This window comes from Suricata suricatta, chromosome 15, assembly GCF_006229205.1.
Source record: "Suricata suricatta isolate VVHF042 chromosome 15, meerkat_22Aug2017_6uvM2_HiC, whole genome shotgun sequence".
Taxonomy (NCBI): domain Eukaryota; kingdom Metazoa; phylum Chordata; class Mammalia; order Carnivora; family Herpestidae; genus Suricata; species Suricata suricatta.
The window spans coordinates 41,915,716-41,940,484 of record NC_043714.1 but is presented as its reverse complement, the minus strand read 5'-3'; the positions used below and the strand labels follow the sequence as shown (position 1 = coordinate 41,940,484).

Here is a 24,769-nt window from a genome sequence, read left to right as displayed (position 1 = left end):
TCTCAACAAGAATCCTCCTTTTAATAGTAAACATTGAATGTTCCAATCACATTTGTAATTTATATATAAATAGGTTTTATATCCTGTTGTTATTTTTATTCTTTGTACACACACACACACACACACACACACACACAGGAGAATTAAGAACTGTGAGCATATTTTTATTTTAAAGACTTAGGAAGCTCCAGAATATTTTAGGATAATCTTTTAAAATTCTTCCAATCTTCTCAGTCTCTGCCCCTCACCAATCAAAAAAGGAACTTATGATAAATTTTGAAGAGCCAAAAGCCATGAAAGAAAGCTTCAAGTCTAGGTAAGCCTTGATTAATCGTGATGCTGAGGAAAGGGTTTTCTAGTTATTTTAATGAGTTAAGAAGAAGCCTCTTATTATCTTAACCTTGGCTTCGGAGAACGTTCCAAAAATAGGTAAGTGTACTTTCTGTACACCCCCGTCCTTTCATAAACGCAGAATTGTAAATGTGATCGTAGCTAATGAGTGAGGATTTTGTCTTGCCGAACAGCCAGCATCATTGTATATGTTGCTCTGTAGATGAGAAAGTTTTTCTTGGATTTGGATGACTCATTTTACAGACTTACAATACATTTAGCTTATTTTAGCAGGCCTAGTTTTAGGTTCATAATATGAGCTAATTTGGTCAATATAAATTGGAGAAGATGTTTTTATATGGATTTCAAAATAACATCTATTATTTGGGACATTTTACTATTTGTCAGACACTATGCTAAACAACCTTACACACATGACTTATGTGCTTTTGTGTTTCTTTCCTTTGCTTATTTATTGAATCACATCCCCAAGGTTTAAAATCACTCTCTACTCACTGAAGAATATGTAGCTTCTCTAGCGGTAATTCTATAATACATCAATAAAATGTTTTTAACTTAGTCACAGGAAATCTTTTCAAATTACTGACACATTAGCATTCAATAAGAATGCTATTTTTGTTTCCTGTCCTGTATGTTGAAGGTTAATGATTAAAATAAATTCTGAAAATACGAAAGATACAACACTCTAAATAGAACATTTAAAAAAAATCATTGGAGTTACATTGCATTAGTAAACTGTTATCAGGCATAGGCATTTAATTAGGTGTTCCATCAAAATGCAGTTTAGGAGTACTAGATACTGTTTTGGTCCAAAAGCTCAAGAATTGGGGGTCTAAAGAGAAAACTACTTTTCTTTGCTTTTTGAGCAATCTGATAAGATCTGGACTCAAGGGTGTGTGTTCCTTAGTTTGGTGGTTTGGTGCCACCAAATGGTGGCTTATCCTCCAGGGAGTCCGTCAGTTTCTCTCTGTTCCATGTCCACACAAAATACCTGAACCTCAGCCAACCACTTCCCTGAGCCTTGAAAGACCGCAAAAGAGGAAGCAAGTTCCGTTCTTCCATCAGTCTTGGGAAACCAGCTTCAAGAACATGCTCTTCTCACATTGGACCATATCAGTAGTCAGACTCCCTGCCACCATTTTTTTCACTTGATTAAGCTCTTGAAAGTGCTGATTTGGGGGGTTAGTCTTCTGCCCACAGGACTCCGTCTACCAAGTTACGAATGAACTCTGCCTCCTGGCATTCAAGACCTGCATCATGCCCCAGGGGACATGACCTCATCTTACATAATCGCTTTTATTTGAACCCTTTCTTCCACCAAACCAAACTGCTTTCAAACTCTATTATAATGATGTGATTTATTATTGGGTTATAAGGTTTCTGGGAGCAGAGACTTGGTGTTTGTCCATCTTGTTTCCCCACAATGCTTTCTCGGATGTTAGATGAAATTGGAGGTAAATAAGGCTTCATTGAATACCATTAGCCCAAACAAAATTGTCATCACTAACCATAAAGGCTAATCTCTCTCCTTACATCCAGGTAATCATGGTGACCACAATAATACCAGTATCGACCAAGTTTTAAGCACCTACTAAGCCATGCACTTTCGATTTATTATCTCAAATCTTCGTAACAAGATGCAGTCTTTTTCTCAGAAAAGAAAGGATTGGAGATTAAATGAGGTCACAAAGCTAGTCAATGCCAATGTCTGTCTCCAAAATCTTTGCTTTTTCCACTAGACCACATTGCCTAATAAACAGAGGAGGTCTGGCTTTAGAATGTTGGATGGGGTTGCTAAGCCTGCTTGCTGATCTTAGAAAGAGAAGCTTTTCAGTTAGAACTTAGAAGAGGACCATTGTTAACTGATGTGATCCTGTCTTCATTTCAAACAAGACCTACATTTTCTGAAATGGCATTCTTTCTACATGTAGGAGGAAAGAAAAAAAGCAGAATGCATTAAGTTTCCAGAACGACTTACACAAAGATTTTTTTATTTACTTTATTATTAGGATATATCTGGAGTTCTTATGCCTTGAACATCTATGTTTTTTGTAAACTGAAATGTGTCCACTTCACTCCCTTACAAAAGTTTGTCATAGATAATGAGTACTTTGGAGAAACACTCATCAGCGTGGTGGAAGGTGCTAAATCACCTGGGTCCAAATCCCAGCTCTTCCTTGACACTTTTGTTGCCCTGGGCAAGAATAACCATTCAGCTAATCTGGGTTTCCATTTCTGCATCTGTAATAATGCAGCAATTGTGAAGATCAAATGTTCTAGTACATGTAAAATATTTAGCAAAGCTCTTGGCATATGGCACATAGATTAAAAAATAAACTTTTAGGGGTGCCTGGGTGGCTCAGTTGGTTAAGCATCCAACTCTTGATTTCAGCTCAGGTCATGATCCCAGGGTCATGGAATCAAGCCCTGAATCCATCTCCACGCTGAGCATGGAGTCTGCTTGAGATGCTCTTTCTCCCTCTCCCTCTGCCCCTCCACCCCCACCTCAAAATAAATAAACATTTTAAAAAATGTTCTTTACTGATGAGCAAATTTATTATAGCTTCTAAAGTGCATTAGAGTCTCCTAGAACCAAGACGTGTGTTCCATTAAGGGCCTGGCCTATTCAGGTAGTAATTTGCACTGAGGAAAAGCATATTCAATTTTTAAACGTGTTTCCTTTTCTATCTAAAACAAAGTAAATAGTAAGCTAAAAATTCCCCCCATCCCTGCCTCAGACTCTCCATTCTATTTAAGGGACATTGTTAAGGCCAACATTTATGAAGACCCAGCTGGAAATTACAAGTTTATGCCCTTAAAGTTTTGTTTAACTGAAGTTTTAGCATTCTTGGTCCTTAAAAATATGAGTCATGCAGTTGACCGTTTCCCAACTTGCTTTGGCCCCAGGAAGCTCAAAAGTAAATTGACAGTTAAAAGCCTATGGGATTCTATGATCTGTATACTTCCATTTCCATGATCCTATGCTTATAAAACCTGAACATATTTTTTAAATTTTTATTTATTTAATGTTTATTTTCAGAGAGAGAGACAAAACATAAGCAGGGAAGGGGCATAGAGGGAGGGAGACACAGAATCTGAAGCAGGCTCCAGGCTCTGAGCTGTCAGCACAGAGCCTGACATGGGGATCATCCCACAGACTGCAAGATCATGACCTGAGGCAAAGTCCAACACTCAACCGACTGGGCCACCCAGACGCTCCAACCTGAAAATATTTTTAAAACTAAAAAGAAAGAAAATATCCGTGGAGGTTTTGGTCCTTCCACTATAGTTAGAAGGATCTGGTTCCCTATTATGTGTAATTTTTAGGTCTTCTCATAGTGTTCTTGTGGGTGTCAGATATGGTAATGGATGTCAAGAGGGTTCGTTCTTGAGGTCCTGCACCTAGAACACACTGTATGTTAGCTAACTTGACAATAAATGATATACATGTGAGTGTTACCACCCAAGGGAAAGGGCTCTGTAGGGTATGAGATTCCTAGACACTGAGATAATCCTTGTCCTTCCTCTTTGAAAAAAAGACAAACTAGAGAACACCGTCATGACCTTAGCTCCTGCACCTCTGCCCTTGGCAACCTGTTCAAGTCACATTTACACCAACGCTGATTCAGGATGACCAGGCAAGCCACCATAGCTTCCAGCCCTGGGTCAGCCAGCAGATCAGAATTGCTAAAGAAGCTTATCTACTTCTCAGGATTTTTCCATTCTTATTCCTCTATTCATAAGACACGTCATATTCACAATGAAAAGAGAAGGCTATGAACCAAACAATAAAGGAAAGAAAAGGGAATAGATTTTGCCTGATATTAAAATGATGGTTGTAACCCCAAATTACAAGTAGTGTCATACCACTACCTCAGTAGAGAAACAAGTCTATTCCATTTCAGTGGAAAGCACTGAAAGCTAACACATTCTAAAATTTTTCTAGGAGAAAACTCAGTGCCTATCCATGTTTAAACCATTTTTATAGAAGTTTCCAAGGTGAGGGGGTGGGGGAGGGGAGAAATGGGTGATGGGCATTGAACAGGGCACTTGTTGGAATGAGTTCTGAGTGTTGTATGTAAGCAACAAATCACAGGAATCTACCCCCCCAAATCCAAGAGCACACTGTATGTTAGCTAACTTGACAATACATTATATACATATAAAGATTTTTCCAAGGTGAACTGTAATTGGTTGAGTGGAAGCTAAACAGTACCTAATATTAAAGCTCTCAGTTTTTACATATTTTCTTTTTTTTTTTAAGTTTTGTTTATTTTGAGAGAGAGAGGGAGAGAAAGGATGCACGCAAGTGGGGAGGGGCAGAGAGAGAGGGAGAGAGAATCCCAAGCAGGCTCCACACTGTCAGCACAGAGCCTGAGGATGACGTGGGGCTCAGTCTCACAAACAATGAGATCCTGACCTGAACTGAAACCAAGAGTCAGACGCCCAACCGACTGAGCCAGCCAGGTACCTGTACATATTTTTTCTAATGTTGCAGTGTGCACAGAGCATGCAGGACGGGGCACGCCTGCAGCTGTGCATTCATTCAGGCTCCCCATTTATTCCATGACAGCTTGTTTTCCTATTTAAAAAGAAAATTCTTAGCAAAAATATTCCAATGAGAAGACATAATAGCACTTGGAACTAACATCTTTGATGCTAAAAAAAAACAAGATGCATGGAGAAATCTGAAACGTAGAATCGTTCCATTATTAATGATCAATGTGCGAATTCATGAAGTCATTTTCTGTTGACCTTTTCTGAAGTCTATAGTCTTTTTTAAGGCATACCATAAATCAGTTAACGTGCTTAGAATGTGGGCTTTGGAAATTATCTCCGATATTAATATACTAAGAAACCCGGGCCTTAACAAGTTTCAGCAAGGATTTTCAATTTTGAAGGTAAATTAATTGCCTTAACAAGCAAGTTGTAATTCAGGGTATGATGCCAGAAGCTGAGTGTGGCAGGCATTCACAGAAATTCAGATACAATGTTTTTAAAGTTCTTAATGCAAAATTCCCTTGATTTCACACAAATCCGATAAGTTGCCAGTGTTCTTAGTTCAATGACTTCTATTGTCTTGCCCAGGACCCTGACATGTATCCAAAGCAATGACTCCACGTGTGTGTGTGTGTGTGTGTGTGTGTGTGTGTGTGTGTGTGGTGTATACAGATATATACATTATTTGTCTATAGTAACGATTTCTACCTTGGATGCAAGGAAGCAATAGCTTCTTCTGGTAGAAAAGGGCCTGTCCCTACTCTGTCCAAGGCAAGAGAGGGAGAAGGACACTATGGGGAGGGAAGAACATATAAAAAGGCAGAGAGATGAGAAAAAACATATGGTGTACCTTTCAGCGTCTAAAACAGTTCGTTGCACAATGATGTTGCAGTGGAAGAGCATCAGGATCATTTGCCTTGCTTGCTCTATCTACCCTATGATTTAGGAGGTGGCCTGTTTGGGGTTCTGTTTTGTTTTGTTTTGACAAGTCTCTGAATGTTTTCTAGATCAATTTATTCCAAGTAATATCTGGCCTATTTCCTGGTGTCCATGTCTACCAGTTACACTCAGCTGCACTCATTTCCATTATTTGATAGTATAGGAAAGAAATATTGTCTGTCGTAGCTCACAAAGGTTGACTGTTGGAGCAAAGGATCCAGAGAAATGTGGATAGAGGGTCAGCAGCCACATCTAAAGGAATAGGCTCACACTCGGTTCCTCAGATCCCTTCGCCAGCTGCTTGCCTCGAATGAGACACTGACCTCCTTTTTGTCAGTGGTTTTCCTCTCAAGGCCTCAATGTTTTCCACCTTCAGTTGAGGCAATTCCCAAAGAACAAGGTATGGGCATAAAGGCTAACAAAGTAGCATAAATTAAAACAAATTAAACAAGATAAAACAAAAGGGGAACAAAAGTAGAGCCACAATCTGGAGCTATGAATCACAGTAACAGAACACATTGCTTTACCATGAATTTGGTTCAAAGCTTCCTACGGAGCCAAAGTGAAGAAGGAAATCAGACACGGTTTTACACTGTCTAACTTGGCTGTTCAGTATGGTAGCCACCAGCACTGGAAATGAGGCTAGTCCAAACTGAGATGAATCCTGAGTATAAGATACACATTGTATTTCAAAGACTTAGTATAAAATAAAATGTAGACTATATCATTCATAATTTTTAATGTTTATTACATGTTGAAGTGATAATATTTTAGATATATTGGGTTAAAATATCTAATTAAAATTAATTTTACCCATTCCTCTTTTTAAAAAAAAATACAGCTACTAGAAAACTTAAAATTACATCAGATATGGCTCAGCTCACATTTGTGGTTCTCATTATGAATCTATGAGACAGTGCTTGTCTATAAGATAAAAGCATTCATCGACTGATGAATGGATAAAGTATATAAAGTATATATATATATATAAAGCATATCTGTGCCAGGGAAGATGGTTCAACAATAAAAAATGAATGAAATAATGGGTACTGGGTTTCTTTTGGGGATAATAACCGTGTTTTAAAACTGATCGTGGTGAAGGTTGCATAACTCTGTGAATATATATAACTAACCACTAAACTGTAAACTTTAAAAAATGAATACAATATATTTAGCTATGTTATAGTAATAAAATAGAAGTTTTTGAACTTCAGTGGGGGGGGTGCTGTGGAATAAAAGCATACTTATTTACTCAGAAGAAAGTCAACTATTCTTAGCACCAGGATAAAAAGTATCTCTCTGAGGGCACTCATTGGAAAGCATACCATCTATATTCAATTTAACATCAATATTTATTAGCAGTATTCTCAAAGTAAACACAGGGAGGACTTTGGCAGGTCTGTCTCGTACAGTGTTTTCCATAGTGGTCAGGGCATCACACTGTTTGCTAAACACCTCCATGCTAATGGATCTCAAATTCCTGCCTTCAGCCCAAGTCGTCCCCTTAAAGCTCCACGCCCAGGCATTTTTTTATTTAAAAGATTTTTTTTAACGTTTATTTATTTTTGAGCTCTGAGCTGTCAGCACAGAGCCTGATGCAGGGCTCAAACTCACAAACCATGAGATCATGTCCCGAGCCAAAGTTGAACACTTAACAGACTGAGCCACCCAGGCACCCCTACCCAAGCATTCTTAATGTCACACGCATACCTCACGCTCAACATGACCAAAGACCATCCCTCTGTATTTTCTATCCAGTGGTGCTACCATCTACCATCCCTTCACTGATGCTTAAAACCTGGAATTCCTTGAATTTTCATTGTATTTCAACCCACACTCTCCCTCGCCAATTCAGGCTTCCAAATCTCCATCCTTTCTTCACTGCCCCTCAAGCGTTCATCATCTCCTACCTGGAAGATTGCAGCAGCCCCTTCACTGGTCTCTGTTCCAGGTTTGTTCCCTTCAAATCATCCCCTCCATCATTCCCTGGTACCATCAATCCAGAATACAATGGACTCCCATCACCTGCAGGATAAAGTTCATTAAAACAAATATGGCTCTCTAAGACCAGGGCCCTGCCCCCACCCCTCTTCTCAGCTCTGAATGTTCCTTTGAATGACCTATGTCTTGTGCTGCCCACCCCTCCTGAACCTGAAGCGGCCAGTTCCAACTCATCCTGTCAACTCAGCTTAGGGACGCCTCCTCTGTGTGCCCAGACGTGGATCATCATCACTGTGCTTTCCATACTGCATTATTGTAGGATCTACTTATTCTTCTGTCTTTCCTACCATCTCAGCTGCCCAAGAGGCAGCTCTGTGTCCATGTTTTCCTAATCTCTGTTGCACCAGCCCAGACCCTGACATAACAATGTTTAATAAATGCTTGTTGAATAATGGATGAATCACAGATAAAAGAAGTATGATTTAAATTTTGGATCTAGGCACACAACTAAGAAATCTTAGAAACCCAACTTTTGGGCACTACATACCCTTATCTGTTTCCATGAAGATGCACTGTGTCTCCAGTGTCATTCAGTATTTGCTGAACAGGTGGATAGAAAAATAAATCAACAAACAAACAAAGGTACAGGCAGAGAGATGAACTGAAAACAAATGGCTTTCATGAGAATAGGCCTGACATTCCCAAAATTCTATCTGTGTCACCTCCCAAACCAATATTACTCAGTATCTAATACTTTGGAGCCTAGGGAAGCATTTGCTTTGCCCTTGAGCAAATAATTATTCGATTGAATGTGAAAATTCATGTGACAAATATTATTTTCTGCATCCAACTGTATCCTAAGGCCTGAATGAATATACCCCAGTTTATAAAAGGGGAGACATGAACTGCTATTATTGCCATTATGTAGTGAAAATGGTCACATCGCTGGAGTTCTAGACCCTTTGATTCATAGAAAACAGACAGATATATCACATATGTGTCACAAAAATAGGAAAAAAGAACAGAGTCTTTCTTTTATTTAGCTCTGAAACAGTGTAATTTTGTTTCTATAATTCTGTATGAAGAGTGAAGGGTGTCTACGTTTCTCAGAAGAGAGTCAGTGCTTCCTGCACTGAGGCGCCAACCACAGAAGTGCTTTATAAAATGAAACATTCGGCTGATGTGGCAAGAAAATAAAAATGTCCTTTCATGCAGTAAAGTTAGAGCAAGGCTATGTATTTTGCTACCAGTTCTAGTTTTTATTCTATAAATTTGCTATATGTGTGATTAATATGCAAGATCCAAGCACTGATGACAGCCCTGCAATCATCACCACACAAAAGGTAGTGAAAAAGATATTATTTGTAATGCTCCTAAACTACAAAATTGAGAAATTAGTTTAATGGTAAGAGATTCTCAGCTTAATGATGCATTCATGCACAGGAGCTAGCAAAAAAGTGCTTCTGGAAAACTAAATGAGCTCTAGACATTTACGCACCAGAGATATTCAGATGGTTCGAACATGCCTCAACTAGAAATACCCCTGAAGTCTCAGAGCTCAGCTGAGGGCTAACAGAAGAATGGATCCTGTGCTTCAGGGGGCTTGAGGAAATGGGGAGGAGAGGTGTTTGTGCTAGTCCAGAAAAAGTCGCCGAGGGCTTGAATTGTGACAAGGGACTGGCGACAGGGAGGAGAGGGCAAATCCAAAAACTATTTGGAAGATCAAACCAGTGGGGTTGGTCGACTAAATGAGTCTGGAGGATACAGAAGAATGAGGGGTCAAGGATAGCACTGAGGACCCCAACTCGGGCCACCCTAAACCATAATGCAGAAAAGGAGTGGATGTGAGGGGTAAGATAATGAGTACGTTTGGCATGTTGATTTCACATGCCTACGAGACACCTTGCAGCAGGCATCCTGGGAGCAGGTGGAAGCGTGAATCTGGAACTGGAGGAGAAAGGTAGAGCTGCAGATGAAGACTTTTGTTGTCAAGTAGAAGAGTGGACAGAAAGAACCACACTGAGCCAAGTGAAGGAAAAGGGGAGATGGCCAAGGATAAAACCCTGGGGGATTGGCAGAACAAGAGAAAGGGCCAAAGGATTTTAGACAAGGCAAGGAGGTTTGCGGGGGAGCTGGAAGTCCAGAGAGTAGAAACTTCAGGGAGGAGATTCCGCACCACTTGTTGTGATACATAGTAGATGCTCAATAAATGTGTGTGTGTGTGTGTGTGTGTGTGTGTGGATATATATGTATGTATGTATATATGTATATAAATGTATATACAAATTAAAATGGTAACTACTGAGTTTCCACTTGACTTTATTTTTTAAATATTTCTTTATTTATTTTGGGAGGTGGGGAGAGAGTGCACCCACATGAGCAGGGGAGGGGCAGAGAGAGGGAGAGAGAGAAATCCCAAACAGGTTTTCACAGAGCAGGCTCAACACTGCACTTGAACTCGCCAACTCATAAGATCATGACCTGAGTCAAAACCAAGAGTTGGACACTCAACTGACTGAACCACCAGGTGCCCCTCATTTGACTTTAACACAAAATTTTATGTTTGTGTTAATTCGTACTCTAGTGGTTATGACTGTTTGGCTTTGGAACCAAATGGAAGTGGGCTGGAGCCCAGCTGTGCCACTTTCCAGTTGGATGGCCTTGCACAGGTACTCGGCCCTAAAATGAAGATAATATTACTCACCTCATTAATTATCAGAGGGAGATGGCTAAATAAACTTGGGAAAACAGCTGCTAGGAGCAGATAATAAGAATGGAGTTCATTGTTATGAACTGACATGGAAAAATTCTCTGAGTGATATAGAGGCATTTTCAGAATGAGCAATTGACAAAACCACTCTTCAATACTCCAGGTGTAAAGATCCATCTATATACATCAGTAGGGAGTTATGGATGATACACACCAATACAATTAGAGCAGTGGCTTTGGGGGAGAGGCGGACACTGAGGTTGGAAGGTCATGTGGGTTTGAATGCTTCCTGTAAGGTTTAATTTTTTTATAACAAACATATTTGGCTATTACTTATATAATTACAAATTAATTCACTTTAAAAATACATTTAAAAATTATTCACCCTCCAGTATTGTAGTGAAGACTTCAACGAGACAATGACTATAAATAAAATTTGTTTCCTGGCACAAAGAAGCTCTTGTTACACAGACTATCTATATTCACCATACTGGAAAAGACAGCAGGAAACAATACTCTGAGCACTGACTCTGCCTGGCTCTTTCTTTACGTGACATATTCTAGAAGGTAGATGCTTTGTGTGGCCTTGGGCTACTTAAGTATTTAACCCCTCTCTGCTTTAGTATCCCTATCTACAAAATGAAAATAACAGAACCTATTTTATAGGGTGTTGGGAATAGAAAGATAAAAAAAAAAACAGAAAGAAAGAAAGAAAGAAAGGAAGAAAGAAAGAAAGAAAGATAGATAGATGGTAGATAGATAGATAGAAAGGTAGATATAGACAGATAGATGATAGAAAAAAAATAAATAAAGCTAAGTAAGGAATACATTTGCCTTACTATTGCCAGCCTAGGAGATAAAGGCCCTTCATATGCCTGGGGCAGTCAGAGCCTCCGGCCATGGCCTTCCCCGCACCTGATCTGAATCCTCCCAATTCCTCACCAGCGTCCATGTCTGTGTAGACCCCCAGAGCAGCTTCCCATCCCTCCGCTCAGCCTTCTTGGTTCTGTCCGGTCCAGTGGAGCAGGTGGTATGGTGGCCGCAGCTCTTCCCCCTGGATCCTGCCCCCAGCTACCTGGGCACCTTCCCTTCTCTCTGACACCCCTCCTCACAGGAGGGCCTAGCTTAGATGTCACCTGTTTGCTGAAGGCAACAGAGGTGCCACATTGTGCCCAACACCTCAGCTGGTACACAGCAGGTGATACGTTCACGGTGGCACAGGGCTCACCGGCTTCATCAGTGCTTCCAGCCAGGGACCTGCAGAGCCCACTCCGTATGCAGACTGTGATGTGCTCAGCTGGCCACAGCGAAGACACATCTCAGTGAAGGGCTCAGATAGAGTTTTCGGGTTTTGGTTTTCGCTGGAGGATCAGCAATGCAATATTAATGTCAAAACTGGCCCTCTGACCAGTACAAAGTTACACCTGCCATTCCAACAGCAGGGACACCGAATGCCCTCTGCTCTGAAGCCTGACAGTGTGGGTGAACTCTGCCGGACCCTGCCCCAGAGATGGGGTTCTTCTACATTGATCCATTTTGACATTTCTCACCTGCACACTGGCTCATGCATTAGTCATGACCCGGTGGGAATGTCCTGGCAGCCCTTCCTCAGTCCTAGAGCTCGTTCGGAAACGTGCATCATCGTGAATCTGCCCCTTCCAATCTTACTGGCAGCACTGTCTGGCCAACATGTCACACGTGTCCAGCCTGGGAGGCTTTTCTAAGGATGTTTATTCAGTGAAAACCCTTTACGAGGCCTCCCAACCCTGCTTCAGTTATGCGGCAGGTCAGACGGACTCCCCAGGGACCTGTGGCTTCTCTAGCAGCGCCCCCAATAAGAGGACCCACACTCTGTACCGCGTGCCAGCCCCTCTGCCCTCGGCTTATTTATCATCTGTTAGCATTTACTCTGTGCCAGGCACTGTGCTGAGCACTGGAGAGAAATATCCCTGCACTCGTGGAGCCTCCAATTAGTGGAGGTGACAGACACCACCCAATAAACAGAAATGACAAATTGCAATAGGAGCTAAAAAGAAAAAGTACTGGATGCCATAAGACATAAAGCAGAGACATTGGTGGCAGAAAAACTTAATTTGAATTGGGCAGAATGCAGGGAAAGCCTCTCTGTGAAGATAATGTCTCTGGGAGCCCCAGAGAGCGGCTATTTCCACCTCTCCCCTGTCATTTCACCCTCACATTCGTAGACACACAGCGGCATAAACACACCCACATACATACACACAGGCACATAGACACATATTTGCAGAGAGACCCACAGACACAGACACAGGTACACACGTCTACACAGGTGCATACACACGGGCAACATCCCTCTGTGACATGTCAGAGATGCTTCTGAAAGGCCATCTGTGGTGACTTTTCACCCAATGTCACCCATATGGAAGTATTCGGGACTGAGGGCACGTGAAGAAGATGTTTCAATTGCACTCAGCACTGTACTTGGCAAATGGCTTAGCACTTTGCCAGATGATGGCTCTTGGTTGATTTAAGTCTGCTTCTCGGTTCCTCTCTTGGCATCATTTGCTGAGGCCAGCACTCCAGTCTCTCTGAATATGTGACATCTGCACATTCCAATTTCCAGGCATCAGCTCATCCCTGAAATATCAAGTCAAATGAGTCCTTTAGCATCAGGAGGCCGAGCATCTGCTAGTTCTGAAGCTTTGACACACATTTACATATTCCCATGTGGGCGGGGGAGGGTTCAGGTAAATGTGAAGGTTAGTAGGACATTTTGACTTGCCTGGATTTTTTATTTTTTATTTTTTTAACATGAGAAGGCTTTTTTAAAAAAATGAAACTACTGAATAATCAGTGATCTCATGTTTTAAAATTGGCAGATTACATAGTAATATACTTAACCGCCTCCGGGCGTTCGCTGCCCAGTTCCACAGCAGAGGAAGCTGGTGATTTCACCTGCCATGAGAAAGAGCCCAGAATTACTTCGGGGGCCCCATCAGTTCCCGCCAGCATCTCATCCACAAACGGTACTCAAATCTCGAATCTGGAAGAGGCATGAGGAAAGCTGTCTGGCTTCTCTTTTAGCAAGCGGTGGGAAAGCCCAGGGACGTTCTTGGTTGTGTGCACTGTGGTTTCCCACCTCTCCTCCGGTGTGTTCCACATAAAGAAACGCAGGCTACAACCCTGTGGTGGTGGCCTTTGTAATAACTGACCCAGAGCACGTGGGTTACAATTCAGCTGCTCCCGGTAGAGTCAGCACTGGCAGACCCACAAAGTTTGCCAGAAAAATCAATACGAAGCTGACAGATCAAAAGTGAGTCATGCCAGCTCTCCTCTTAGGAAATGGTTAGATGGGTGTCTGACTTATAACACCTCAGTTCTTTTCATAGGAGGTCTGAAAATAGCTCAGAATTCTTTAAATGTCTGGAGATGTAGGCGATGGAAGGAGTTTTGAGTGGAAAAAAACCTCCCGGAGAACCCCAATTCTGTTTCTACCATACCCCCCCCCCGGGTCTTCCTGTCTCATACCATAGCCCTGGGTGCCCAGGGGTGACTCAGTACTGGACAGCCCCACACACTCTTTGAGAGACCATGAGTCTAGGAGTCAGGATTGGCCATCCCAGATGGGTGAGCCTGGTCATCTAACAGTCAAGCCCTTTGGGCTGCCAACTTGTCACAAATCTCTATGTCCCCCTCACCTGCCCCTCATTGCCTCACTAAATGGCAACTTCTTCCCAAATGAAAACTTTTCTCTGTCCTTGAGCCTGTATGCAGATTTTTCACATCCTCAGCTATGACCCTTCATGTCCATGGTGCTTATGTCTTCAATATAAGCAACAGTCATAGCCAAAAATATCACCAGTAGGTCTAAGACACAGGAAGGGAAAGATGAGCCTGTTGGAGGGTTTCAGGTAAGGATGGATTGGACTGGAGAGCCTGGGAATGAGTCTGCTAGAAATGAGCAAAAGGACTTAAGGAGCACTAAAGTGGGGGGTCTTTAGAGTGAACACAAAGGGCCTTATGCGCAAGGTGCAGTAAAGAGAGGAGTGATAAAACCTGGGGGCCACTGGGCAGGGGAATTGAGGGAGGGGGTGAGCACTGTAAGGGGGACCCCTGAGCCACTATTTCTCCACGAGGAGTTTGAACACCACTTGCATCAAAATCACTTGGGAGCATTTTAAAAATACAGATTCCTGGGGACCTACTCCCAAGAGTCTGATTTTGTAGATGGAGTGATGCCCAGAAATCTTTGTTGAAAGCTCCCCAGATGATTTCAATGCACAATAATGTAGTTGTAAAGTCTATACTGCTTAAAGGCTATGAGCAATACCTTTTACATTTACTTCCCTTACATTAATATGGTGCTTGGCCATTAGTGAGGCATCAAGAAATGACTGCTGTAGTGAGTAGATGTCTAACTAAATGGAGAAGATTCAAGAATGACTAAAATTCCAACCTGGGTGGCTGAGTGCACTGTGTTTCCATTGCCAGAAGTGAGGGAGACAGCGGGAGGAAGAGCAAGCTTGCAGTGAAGGTGAGAAGTCCAGTTTGAGATATGGTGACCCCTGAATGGATGGGCAACGTACATGGGGCTCAGAAGTGACGTGGGGTCAGGCGAGGAGACAGGCAAGTTGTGTGCACACTAGTTGAGGCTCCAGCTTGGGTAAAGTGCATCACAGGCTGCTAAGGACAAAAGTGTGGGGGAAATGCATGATGAAGACAATCGGAAGGAGGACAAAGACCCAGTGGGAAAGTGACAGAGAGAAGCAGAGCCCTCAGGAGAACCAGCAATGTGCAGTGTCCAAAAAGAAACAGAGGAAGGAGTACAAAGAACTTACAGGTTGGCCTAGGTGGGTAGAATTTGGGGAAGCCTAGAACTGAGGAAGGGCCACTGCTATCAGAAAAGCACTGGTGATCTTCAAAAGAGCAGTTGGAAGAGAGTGGGAGGAACAGACACCAATTGCAGAGATAAAACAAGGAAATGGATGAAGAGGACAGCGGAGGCTGCCAGCAGAGATCACCCACCGGGAGTTTCTCAAGGGAAAACGAGATAAGATGACAGCTACCACGGGCCCGCAGAGAAAAGCAAGTCTCCTGGCCTCACTCATCCCCGTGGCTGTCCATCAGATGCCGCTCTGCTGCAGGGACTTCTCGGTACCCTTCCTGGGCTGCCTTCCCCATGGCCTCAACCTCCACCTCTCAACTGAGGAGTCCTGATCCAGTCTCCCCCTGCACACATCTGTTTGCACACCCCCCAGGCACTCAGGCAACACCACCAAACCTCAGGGACAGATCCAAGGACTGCCTGTCTCTCTTGGTGGCACCAGCATCTACCCCATCACCAACCAAGCTAGACACCCAGCCATCCCAGCCTCCCTCTCCACGTCCAGTCATTGACCAAGTCCCGCAGAGCCTACGAGTCTGGCACCAGCTCCGCCCCTTCCTGTCCAGCCCACTCCGTTCACATCTGACCTCAAATAGGCCTCCTGGCCACTCCACGCCCCCCAGCTGCTGCCAGAGTCATGTTCCAACAGCACTGACTTGGTCAGATGTCCCACCCCAGTGACCAAGGAATGAAACTCAAGCTCCTTCAGCCTTTCCCCTGGGCTGGTTTGCACTGTGCATCTTCTCAGCTGCTCTACCTCCCTAAAGCTGGCCTGTGCGGGCCTCCTGGTCTGTGCTTGTGGGGGTCCCTGTTCACGGAGGTTTCTTCCATTCCCTTGCCCCCATCTCTCCATTTCAGACTCCCCCGGCACCTCTGTCAGGCCAACACCCGGCTGTTTCTGTCTGTACCCTAGAAGTCCCATCTGCAGAAGGAAACACTGAGTGCTCCTTTCCTTGTGTCCTCACTGCCCTCTTCATCCAAAACGCTTTTTGTAGCTTCCACATCTATTCTACCAGATTGTGCACCCCTTTGATGGAGTTGGGCACTGGAGGCGCCACGCAGATCAGAGTAGAGGTGGACCCCAGCACCGATCACCTCCCAGGAGGCCACTGGTGGGCTACGAGCAGGCTACGTTGACTGGGAATAAAACTAATTCAGGCCTAAAATGACTACATCAAACTTAGCCTCTCCTATTCTCTCCCTAATTTTCCATCTGCTCTTTCCCTTCAGTCTCCTGTGCCTTTTCTTTCCTTCATCCCCTCCTCTGTACCCTCTTGTGTGTTTCCCCTTTCCCTGGCTTCTTTCTATCCCTTCTTCCTTCTGTGGGAACTTGCACCTGCTCCTAGGCACGCCTGCCCGCTTTCCCCCTGCTGTATCTCTTTCCCCTGGGCACGTGTCTTTGAGGCCTCATTTGTATCTACCTTCTACTAAAAGCATCAGCTTGTCACTTGCGGACACAATCATTTGCTTTGGAGAATTTAGCCAGGAGAAAGAGAAGATTGATAAATGAGGTCACACAAAGAGGAAAATGTTGCAGATTTTCAGACTTATCATATCAATTGGATATAACACCCAGATAAGGTCCTTGGATAGAAATGCTAGTTACAAGTTCTCCTAAAAATAAGAGGAGATAATAACTATGCAAGCACAGTATGTAAGTTCTTTCCCACAGAGGAGGTGTCTGTTTTCAAGATGCCAGGGATCCTGGCCCCAGAATATCCCTGAACATCCATTTCTATCCCTGCTGGAGGGAGGCCGCCCGCCACGCCCCTCTGTGGCGACCACAAGTGCCTTCTCAGTGCCGCACGTGGGTCCCGCAGCACCCTCCTCAGCAGGTTAACAGCCTGCCGCAGGCCCTTCCTCGCGCCATGCAGAAGACACGTGCAGGCACCACTGCTCCTCAGCGCGAATTAAGTGCCGATGGGGGTGATCCTTCTGCTCTGGCTCCACTTACGGTCCCGGGGATTTCCTGGGAACAGAGTGGGGGGTCCACCCTGCTTTACAAAGAGAACAAACATAAATGGCAAAGAATCCTGAAGCCAAATGGGAACAATGTGATTTTCCTCTGTGTCCTATGATTTGTTTAATAGCAGGAAGTAGATTAGGTGTAAATAGTTCAAAGCCCAAAGGAGACACCTGTGAGTTCTGTTAAAACCCTATTCACCTGGCATAGACACCAATCCCAACATTTCTCTGGTATCCTTGTCCCTGAAACTGCTGTCTATCGTGGCCGGCTACTGAAGAGAGAAATGAGAGCAGAAATAAGTTAGGATACCAGGACCTGCTCACTACTCGTATATGATCCTAGAGGTGCGTATAGAAATTCTGTTTATAAAATGCAATAAAGAATTGGCCAGGGCTTTAAGGATGATCTAATCCAACCCTCTCACTTTGCAGCAGTGAGATGTGAGGCTCAGAAAGGCCAGAAGATGTGTGTAAGATCATAGAATTGAAGGCAAACTGAGAGTAGAGCTCAGGGACCTTCCTACAGATTCACCATGGCGTTTGTAATAGCTTGCGGTCTAAGGCACTACTCTCAGGTTAAGTAGGTGCTGAGGGCTGGGACTGTGTATCACCCAGCAATTTTCACACCAAACCAGCCAGGGCTCTCAGGTCACCCAGGACCCAAGTGACTGTCAGGGAAGTAGGGCAGCAGCAGAGAAAATGGCTCCCCTGGGGGGGAAGGGGTTGGCGCTGGCCAGCCCCTGTCAGTGGTACTGAGCAAGACAGTGTAGGACGGGATAGTCCCACAAGGGCTGTCTGTTTCATGAGGGCTCCAAGAATAAACGACCGTCCCTCCCACATAGCAAGCTAGAGGCCCCAGATCCTGGTGAAAAGGGTCTCACCTCTATATGCCTGCAAAAAATAAATAGCAGCTCCTCCTTCCCAACAAATGTTCAACAAGCCCAGCCTTTCCAAGGAAGTCCGATCCCAGTGCCAAATGCCCTTGTAGTTTTGCCACTCCATACATAATTGAAGTGCCTTAAGGAAGCATCAATAATCTTTTTCTATTTAATCTTCGGGGCTGGAGTCCCAAGTGCATCAGCGACCCTCCTCACTCCCAAGTCGAGGCACAGAGACTCAAGTGCAGCCGCCAGACATAATGGTTCAGCAGGGCCTGTGTTAATGCTTGCACAGTAGTGTGTTAATGAGTGTTAAAACTGACATCGCAAATACAGCGTTCTCAATTTTGAAAATTACAACTCTGTAACAAGTCATGCTGTTAAAACATACAGGAAATACCAGTTAAGCCTTCAAGTAGATAACACACAGCCTGTACAGATCACTGCTATCCCAAAGTGCAGAACAAATCATTTTCTTTGAAATGAGGCAAGAATTAGCAGGTAGTTCAATTATTCGAGTACTAAGAGAAATAGAAATAACAAATCCAAATATTAAATACCAATTACTACCTTAGGAGCTACAAATCAGCTCGGCATTACAACATGCCCCTCCTCAGGAACAAACCCAAGAAATGAGGGCCTTTGGCAGAAAACACACTATAACCAATATCCATGCAATAAAGACACAGTGTTGCTTCCCAACTGGCGCTTTTGAAATGCTCATCACATACATTTTGAGAAGAGCCTGGCCCATGTATTTGTCCCAATGGCCTTGGAAATGCTGAGACGGAGCTGGTCTTGAGCCACAGCTGGAAATAAGCAACCTGAAGCTTCTATTGGGTCCCTCTCAAGGAGGTTTATGGGTCAGTCTGACAGCTTGGTTGCCAAAGATGTCACCTCATAGTTATATTCTTAACTCCAGAAACAGAGCATAAAATTAACCTGATCCTCCCTGATTAGTTTCAGAGGCCAGAAGAAACTGCTACATAAAGACATTATCTAGTATCAGTCAGAGCCCAATTGGGAGCACTTGTGAACTCTGTCCCTTGGTGGTACTCTGGAGGAGAGGAAGGTTCTTTCTCCTGGGCCACAGTCAGGTGCCATCCTTTGTGGGAATGAACTCCAGGGTTCAAGACAGCTGAATTGTTCTTTCTCTCTCTTATTTGAAACCACCGCTTCAAGAAGTTGATGCTTTTAGGACATTCTCACGCTCAGAAGCAACTGCAGTTCCAGGATGGGCACAGCAATACTTTATACAAGTGTATAAATATGTACAAGAGATGTCAAAAAGACAGTCTCTAAAGCACTTTGGGATTCCCCCAATGAAAGGCACCAAAAAAATGCAAGTCATTACTAAAATGAAAAGTCAAGTTTTCTAGCTTTCACATCTGCGAAGAGTAACCACTAGGGGTATCTCTTTTTTGGTGGTAAAACTTGCCTGTTGAGAAAAATACTCATGAGAGTGGCTGAGTTATTCTGCCTCCTTCCTTGTTTCAACTTTTCCACAAGCTTTAATGGCCGGTGACCATGGATACCATGCTCAGTGACCTGGTACCATCATCCTTGCCAAACTGAACGGTCTTGACAAGTTTGTACCCTACCCTGGCCCTCAGTGCAGCTGGGAATGATTTCATAAATTCTCTGCCATCCAGGGAGGGGAACACAAGCCAAACCTAGTGCAAATGCTAAAAAACAACCTGCTCTTCTGACTTGGTGGCCAGTTGCCCCTAAGTCATCCCACCTTTCCTGATGCTTCCGACAAAGAGACGAAGACAGTAAATTATCAGGCACTAGGAGGTGGCCGCCTCCTTGCCCCCCATCCCATGAGGCTCCAGTCTGATGGAAGGACTTGACCTTGGAACTCAAGGGTATAAGGGACTAGTGCATTCATCCAACAAATTGGTCACTCTGTAAAAGCCACGCCAACTATAAGTAGCAAAGCCTTCTGACAAGATCCTGAGGTATGTATTTTCTTCAACCAACAGTAGGCCCAAAACTTGCATAAAAAGCCTGCCTTCCTCCTTGCTCAGACCCCAGGATTCGGCAGTCTTTCCAAAGACTTAACAGTAACAAAACCCCACTGACGAACCACCTGACTACCCAAAAGATAACAGAGAACTACATTACAAAGAGGCCCCGATTCCCCTCAGCATGTTGTGTGCTAGGTGACTGAAGAAGAGGAGAGAGGGCATTGTGGAGAAGGAAAGTGTTCTCAACCTTCAACACAGTGTAGAGATGTAAAGGTCTTTGAAGTAGCAGTAAGATTTCCCGAAGTTTGCCATTATGTATGACCTTTTATGAAGTAACAATGTTTCATTTTACAACTCCTTCCTTGCTCCTGGCCTCCCCCCACCCTCTCCTGACAAAAGGCTGCTGAAATGGAAATAAGCACTGTAGTATTTCCATCCTGGGTGAGCCACACAGCCTTCATGCATTCTGAGTACACACTTCCTCACCACCAGGTTTCCATGTCATACCAGGAACTCCAGGGCAATTAGAGCATCCTCTATACCATACTGTATCCTGGAAGCGAAATTACCTAAATTCTGCTTGGAAATTAAAGGGCTCTCATTTTATGAGCTTCCAAAGCAGGCAACAAAGTTTCTAAGCCACTGCCTTTGCTAGCAACCCAATAATGTTTGCCTCAGGGAGATAATTCAACAGAAACCTCTTTTTAGTTCAGAAAGACAACATGACCTTATTTCTAAACATCTTAAAAAATAAATATTTCAAAAACATGCTTAGATCTAAGACACAGCAGAGTTTGGTCAAATGGCCTAGACCAGGAATCTCAGCCAGAAATAAATGTCTCTATGGCCACCATAGAAAAATGAAGGCCTGATTTGGAAGGTCTTCAGGTATCCTGCAATTCAGCCTCCGATTAGCTGAAGCCCTGTCCCTAATGCTTCTCTTTTTGGAAAATATACTCAACCTTCACTACATGTTTAACTAACTAACATTCTTTAAAAGTGACATTGACAAGATGAACATCAGTGTACATCATTCTAAAGGTGACCAGTGTACCCATGCAAGCCACAGTTACAGATGATTTGTAAAAACAACTCACAGTCTTGCATCGGTCATACGTGCTTAACTTCACATTGTTTCGGTATCAAAACAAAATGAAAGCAATGGATAAAGAACTGAGATTTTGTTTTCACCTGACAGAGCAAAATCTCATCGTATCCTTGCTGACCTCACTGATGTGTTTCCACTGGACAGAGCTGTGGGGGCTTTTTGTACAGAACTCACAGGACAACCTCAGAAACAAGAGCACAAACAACTCACAGACGGTACTGGGTCACGAGCACTAGAAGAGAGTACACGATAAACAAAAAATTAGCATTCTGGGTGGGACTCATCTGGCAGAAAAGTGAACATTTTATGCCCACGATGCAAAGACCAGTGAGTGTCGTGTCATTGGAGGGTGCAAAGGCATGGTGTCTGACACAACACCCTCTAGAAAGGATTCTAAATACTGTGAAAGCTACCTGGGGTGCATAGCCCATGCATCTCTCCCCTTTGGAGCTGGGCATACTCCTTACGCCATAACCCTTAGGTGCCTGGACTGTGCCAGACGCACAAAAGGCAGCTCAGCAACACAGGTTTGCAGATGACAAGTCCTCTTGGCTAATGTAGGGAATCATTTAAACTTAGTTCGCTTGGTGAGCTCCTGCTCATGTTCGTCAGGCTTGCCATGAGGGATTTAACTTTATGTGCATAGTAGTCCCTTAAATTGACAGAGGGAACCTCCTTCATTCCATCTCCGAAGTCACAGCTGCGCATGGCACTCTCAAGTTGCTTTTGGCGCCGATAAAAGTGGGAGAACTTGTTGAAGATCAAGGTGATGGGCAGCACCACCACCAGGATACCTGCCAAGATGCAGGCAGAGGCGGTCAGCTTCCCGGCGGTGGTTCCTGGGACCACATCTCCGTACCCCACAGTGGTCATACTGACGGTGGCCCACCACCAGCAGGCAGGGATGGTGGTCAGGCCCTCATTCTCCTCTTTTTCAATAGTGTAGGCCACTACGGAGAAGATGGAAATCCCCACAGAGAGATAGAGCAAAAGCAGCCCTACTTCTTTGTAGCTGTATTTCAGGGTGGCCCCCAGGGAGCGGAGGCCAGTGGAGTGTCTAGCCAGCTTTAAGATACGGAAAATCCGCATCAGCCTCAGGACCTGGGCCACCCTGCCCAAGTTGGCCAGGGTAGGTGTGCTCTCCACCACCAGATTCACCACCAGAGTGATGTAAAAGGGGACAATAGACATGAGGTCAATAAGGTTTAGGGCATTCTTGAAAAACTTGAGGAAGTCGGGGGCCACAGCAAACCTGGCCACCAGCTCAAATGTGAACCAGGCGATACCAAAGTGCTCCACAATTTCAAACCTGGGGTCCTCGCCAGGGTTGCCCTGGTTGTCAGGTATTTGGAAGTCTGGCAGGCTATTCAGGCACATGGTGATGATGGACCCCAACACCACCAGGATGGACAGGATGCTGAAAACCCTGCTCAAGACTGAATAACCAGGATTGTCCAGTGCCAGCCACAGCTGCCTGCGGAAGTTGCCCAGTGGCTGTCCATCAAACTTGGAGGCATCATTGTAGAAGGCCAGGATCTCATCAAAGGAGGATGTGGTGCTCTCCTGGTCGCTCTGCTCATCCCACTTCTCCTGTTCAGGCTCCACTTTGCGGCCATGGTAGCTGTAGCTGCAGCAGGAGTCGATGAAGAACTCATTTATGCCCCAGTACTCGATCTCCTGGCTGAAGGAGAAGACGCACAGCTCCGCCATGACGTGAAGCTTGCCAGTGTGGTAGAAATGCAGCACGTAGGGGAAGAGCTCGGGGTTGCGGTCAAAGTAGAACTCACGCTGGACATCGTCGTAGTCATCGCAGAGCTCCAGAATGGCCTCTCGCGAGTGGCAGAGCAGCAGACGGCCCAGGCGCGTCTCAGGGAAGCGCAGCAGGGTGTGCGAGCGCAGCCGCCTCTTGAAGCCTCCTACGTTGATGCGGATCTCTCCATCTTCGACGTTGGCCTCCGACACGTCCCACAGGCTCTGGCGGGTCATGCTGGAGACTCCCGGCCGCCCGTGCCGCGCGGGGGCGCTACACCTGCAGGCGGAGGAAACGGCGTCCTGTGAGCGCGGGATGCTCAGGACCCTGGCGCCCCTCTTTTTTCTCCTCAACCAACCCTCACTGGCGAGCCCAGTCCTCCCCAGGCTCCTCCCTCTGAAGGCTGAAGGGCACTGGGATGGGGGGAAGGTTCCGTGGGGTTTGGCCCCCTCCCAGGGAAAGGTTTGGGAGGAGAAGGTATGATTTCAGTAGCATGGCTGCCCCTCCATCCCCACCCCGGGGGTCCTGTTGGTCGCTTTACGCTTGTGGGGGTCGCGCCCCCCGAGGCTCAGAGACCCCAGAGGGGGCTGAACGCTGACCTTGCCCGTGGACAGGCGGAAGAGACGCCCCCGCCCGCTCGCCGCAGACAGGCGGGACTGTACCTGGGATGCGCACGGGCAGGGCTGGGCCGGGGGTGGGGGGGCGCGCAGCTTGGGGAGGGGGGCGGGGAAATTCACCGCTTGTGTCTGTAAAACCCGGACTGTGGGTAGGGGCCCGCCTGGCGTTCCCTGCGTCCAGCCCTCACGACTGGAGCCCCCTAGCCCCCCGCCCCGGGCCTCCCCGCCCGCCTGGCGCGGTGCCCTGGAGCCGCGTGCACCGCGCCTTACCCAGCGGAGCTGCCCAGGCTCGCCCTGCGCGTTCTGGAATCGCTTACCTGCAAGCACGGGGGCCCGCGGCCGAGGCCGGCGGGAAACTTCCCCGACCTGCTTGTTAGCATCGCTGCGGCCGCGGCTGCCGGCAGGCTGTGCGTGTGCGCGCGGGTACCAGTGTGTGTGCGCCTGTGTGTGCGCCCGGCGGGCCGGCGGGCGGGGTTCGCCAAGCGTCTCCTCCTGTCTCCGGCCGGAGATGCTGCCGCCGCCCGCAGTTGCGGGAAGCTCACAGGTGGCTGCGTGGCCCCGACGCTTGCAGAGCCCCCCTCTCTCGATCCGCATGCCTCTCTGCGCCCGAGAGAGACAGCAGCCCGCGCCGCAGGCGCCAGCGGGAGCGGGAGCGGAGCCGGTGCGCCTCGGGTTGGCCCTGCGCTGGGGCGCAGAGCGGTGGTGCTGAACGGACAGCTCCACGCGCCCCAGCCCCGGGCGCGGCCGCCGCCCCAGACTCCGGCGATAGAGCTGCCGCCGCCGCCTCAGCTTCTCGGCTCTCCTCCGGCGCGTCACCGCCACCCTTTTGCGCCCGCGGCTAGACACAGGGCCGACACCTTTCCCATCCCTTGATGACAGCTATTACTGCCAGGATCCCTCCTACCAGGGCGCAGGCAGGGGACTGCCTACGGTGACCTTTCCCCACTGGGTGCTGGGCAAGAGCCCAGCAGGGGAAGGAGGGGCAGCTTGCACGAGTCTGGGGGAAGGGCAGGGCTCCAGGAATTCCAGGTTTCCCTTTTAGGGACCTGATAAAAAGTTTCCTGAAGCTGGGGGTGGGGGTTGGGGAAAGGCAACGGGAGGGAAGAAAGGAGCAGGGAAGCCGGTGGTCAGCTCGTCTTAGCTTACCAGGGGCGAGCTGAGGCCCCACCTCCTGGG

General features: G+C 45.9%; 1 protein-coding gene across 1 annotated transcript; it reads right to left on the bottom strand.

The window, feature by feature from the left end:
• Positions 1-18,303: 18,303 nt before the first annotated feature.
• KCNS2 (potassium voltage-gated channel modifier subfamily S member 2) lies at positions 18,304-24,516 on the bottom strand. The gene is made up of 2 exons (XM_029924014.1): positions 23,911-24,516; positions 18,304-23,255 (listed from the first exon to the last, which is right to left on the bottom strand). The coding sequence occupies exon 2, from the start codon at positions 23,210-23,212 to the stop codon at positions 21,779-21,781; it is 1,434 nt and encodes a 477-aa protein (XP_029779874.1). The 5' UTR covers positions 23,213-23,255; positions 23,911-24,516; the 3' UTR covers positions 18,304-21,778.
• Between the last annotated feature and the right edge of the window lie 253 nt (positions 24,517-24,769).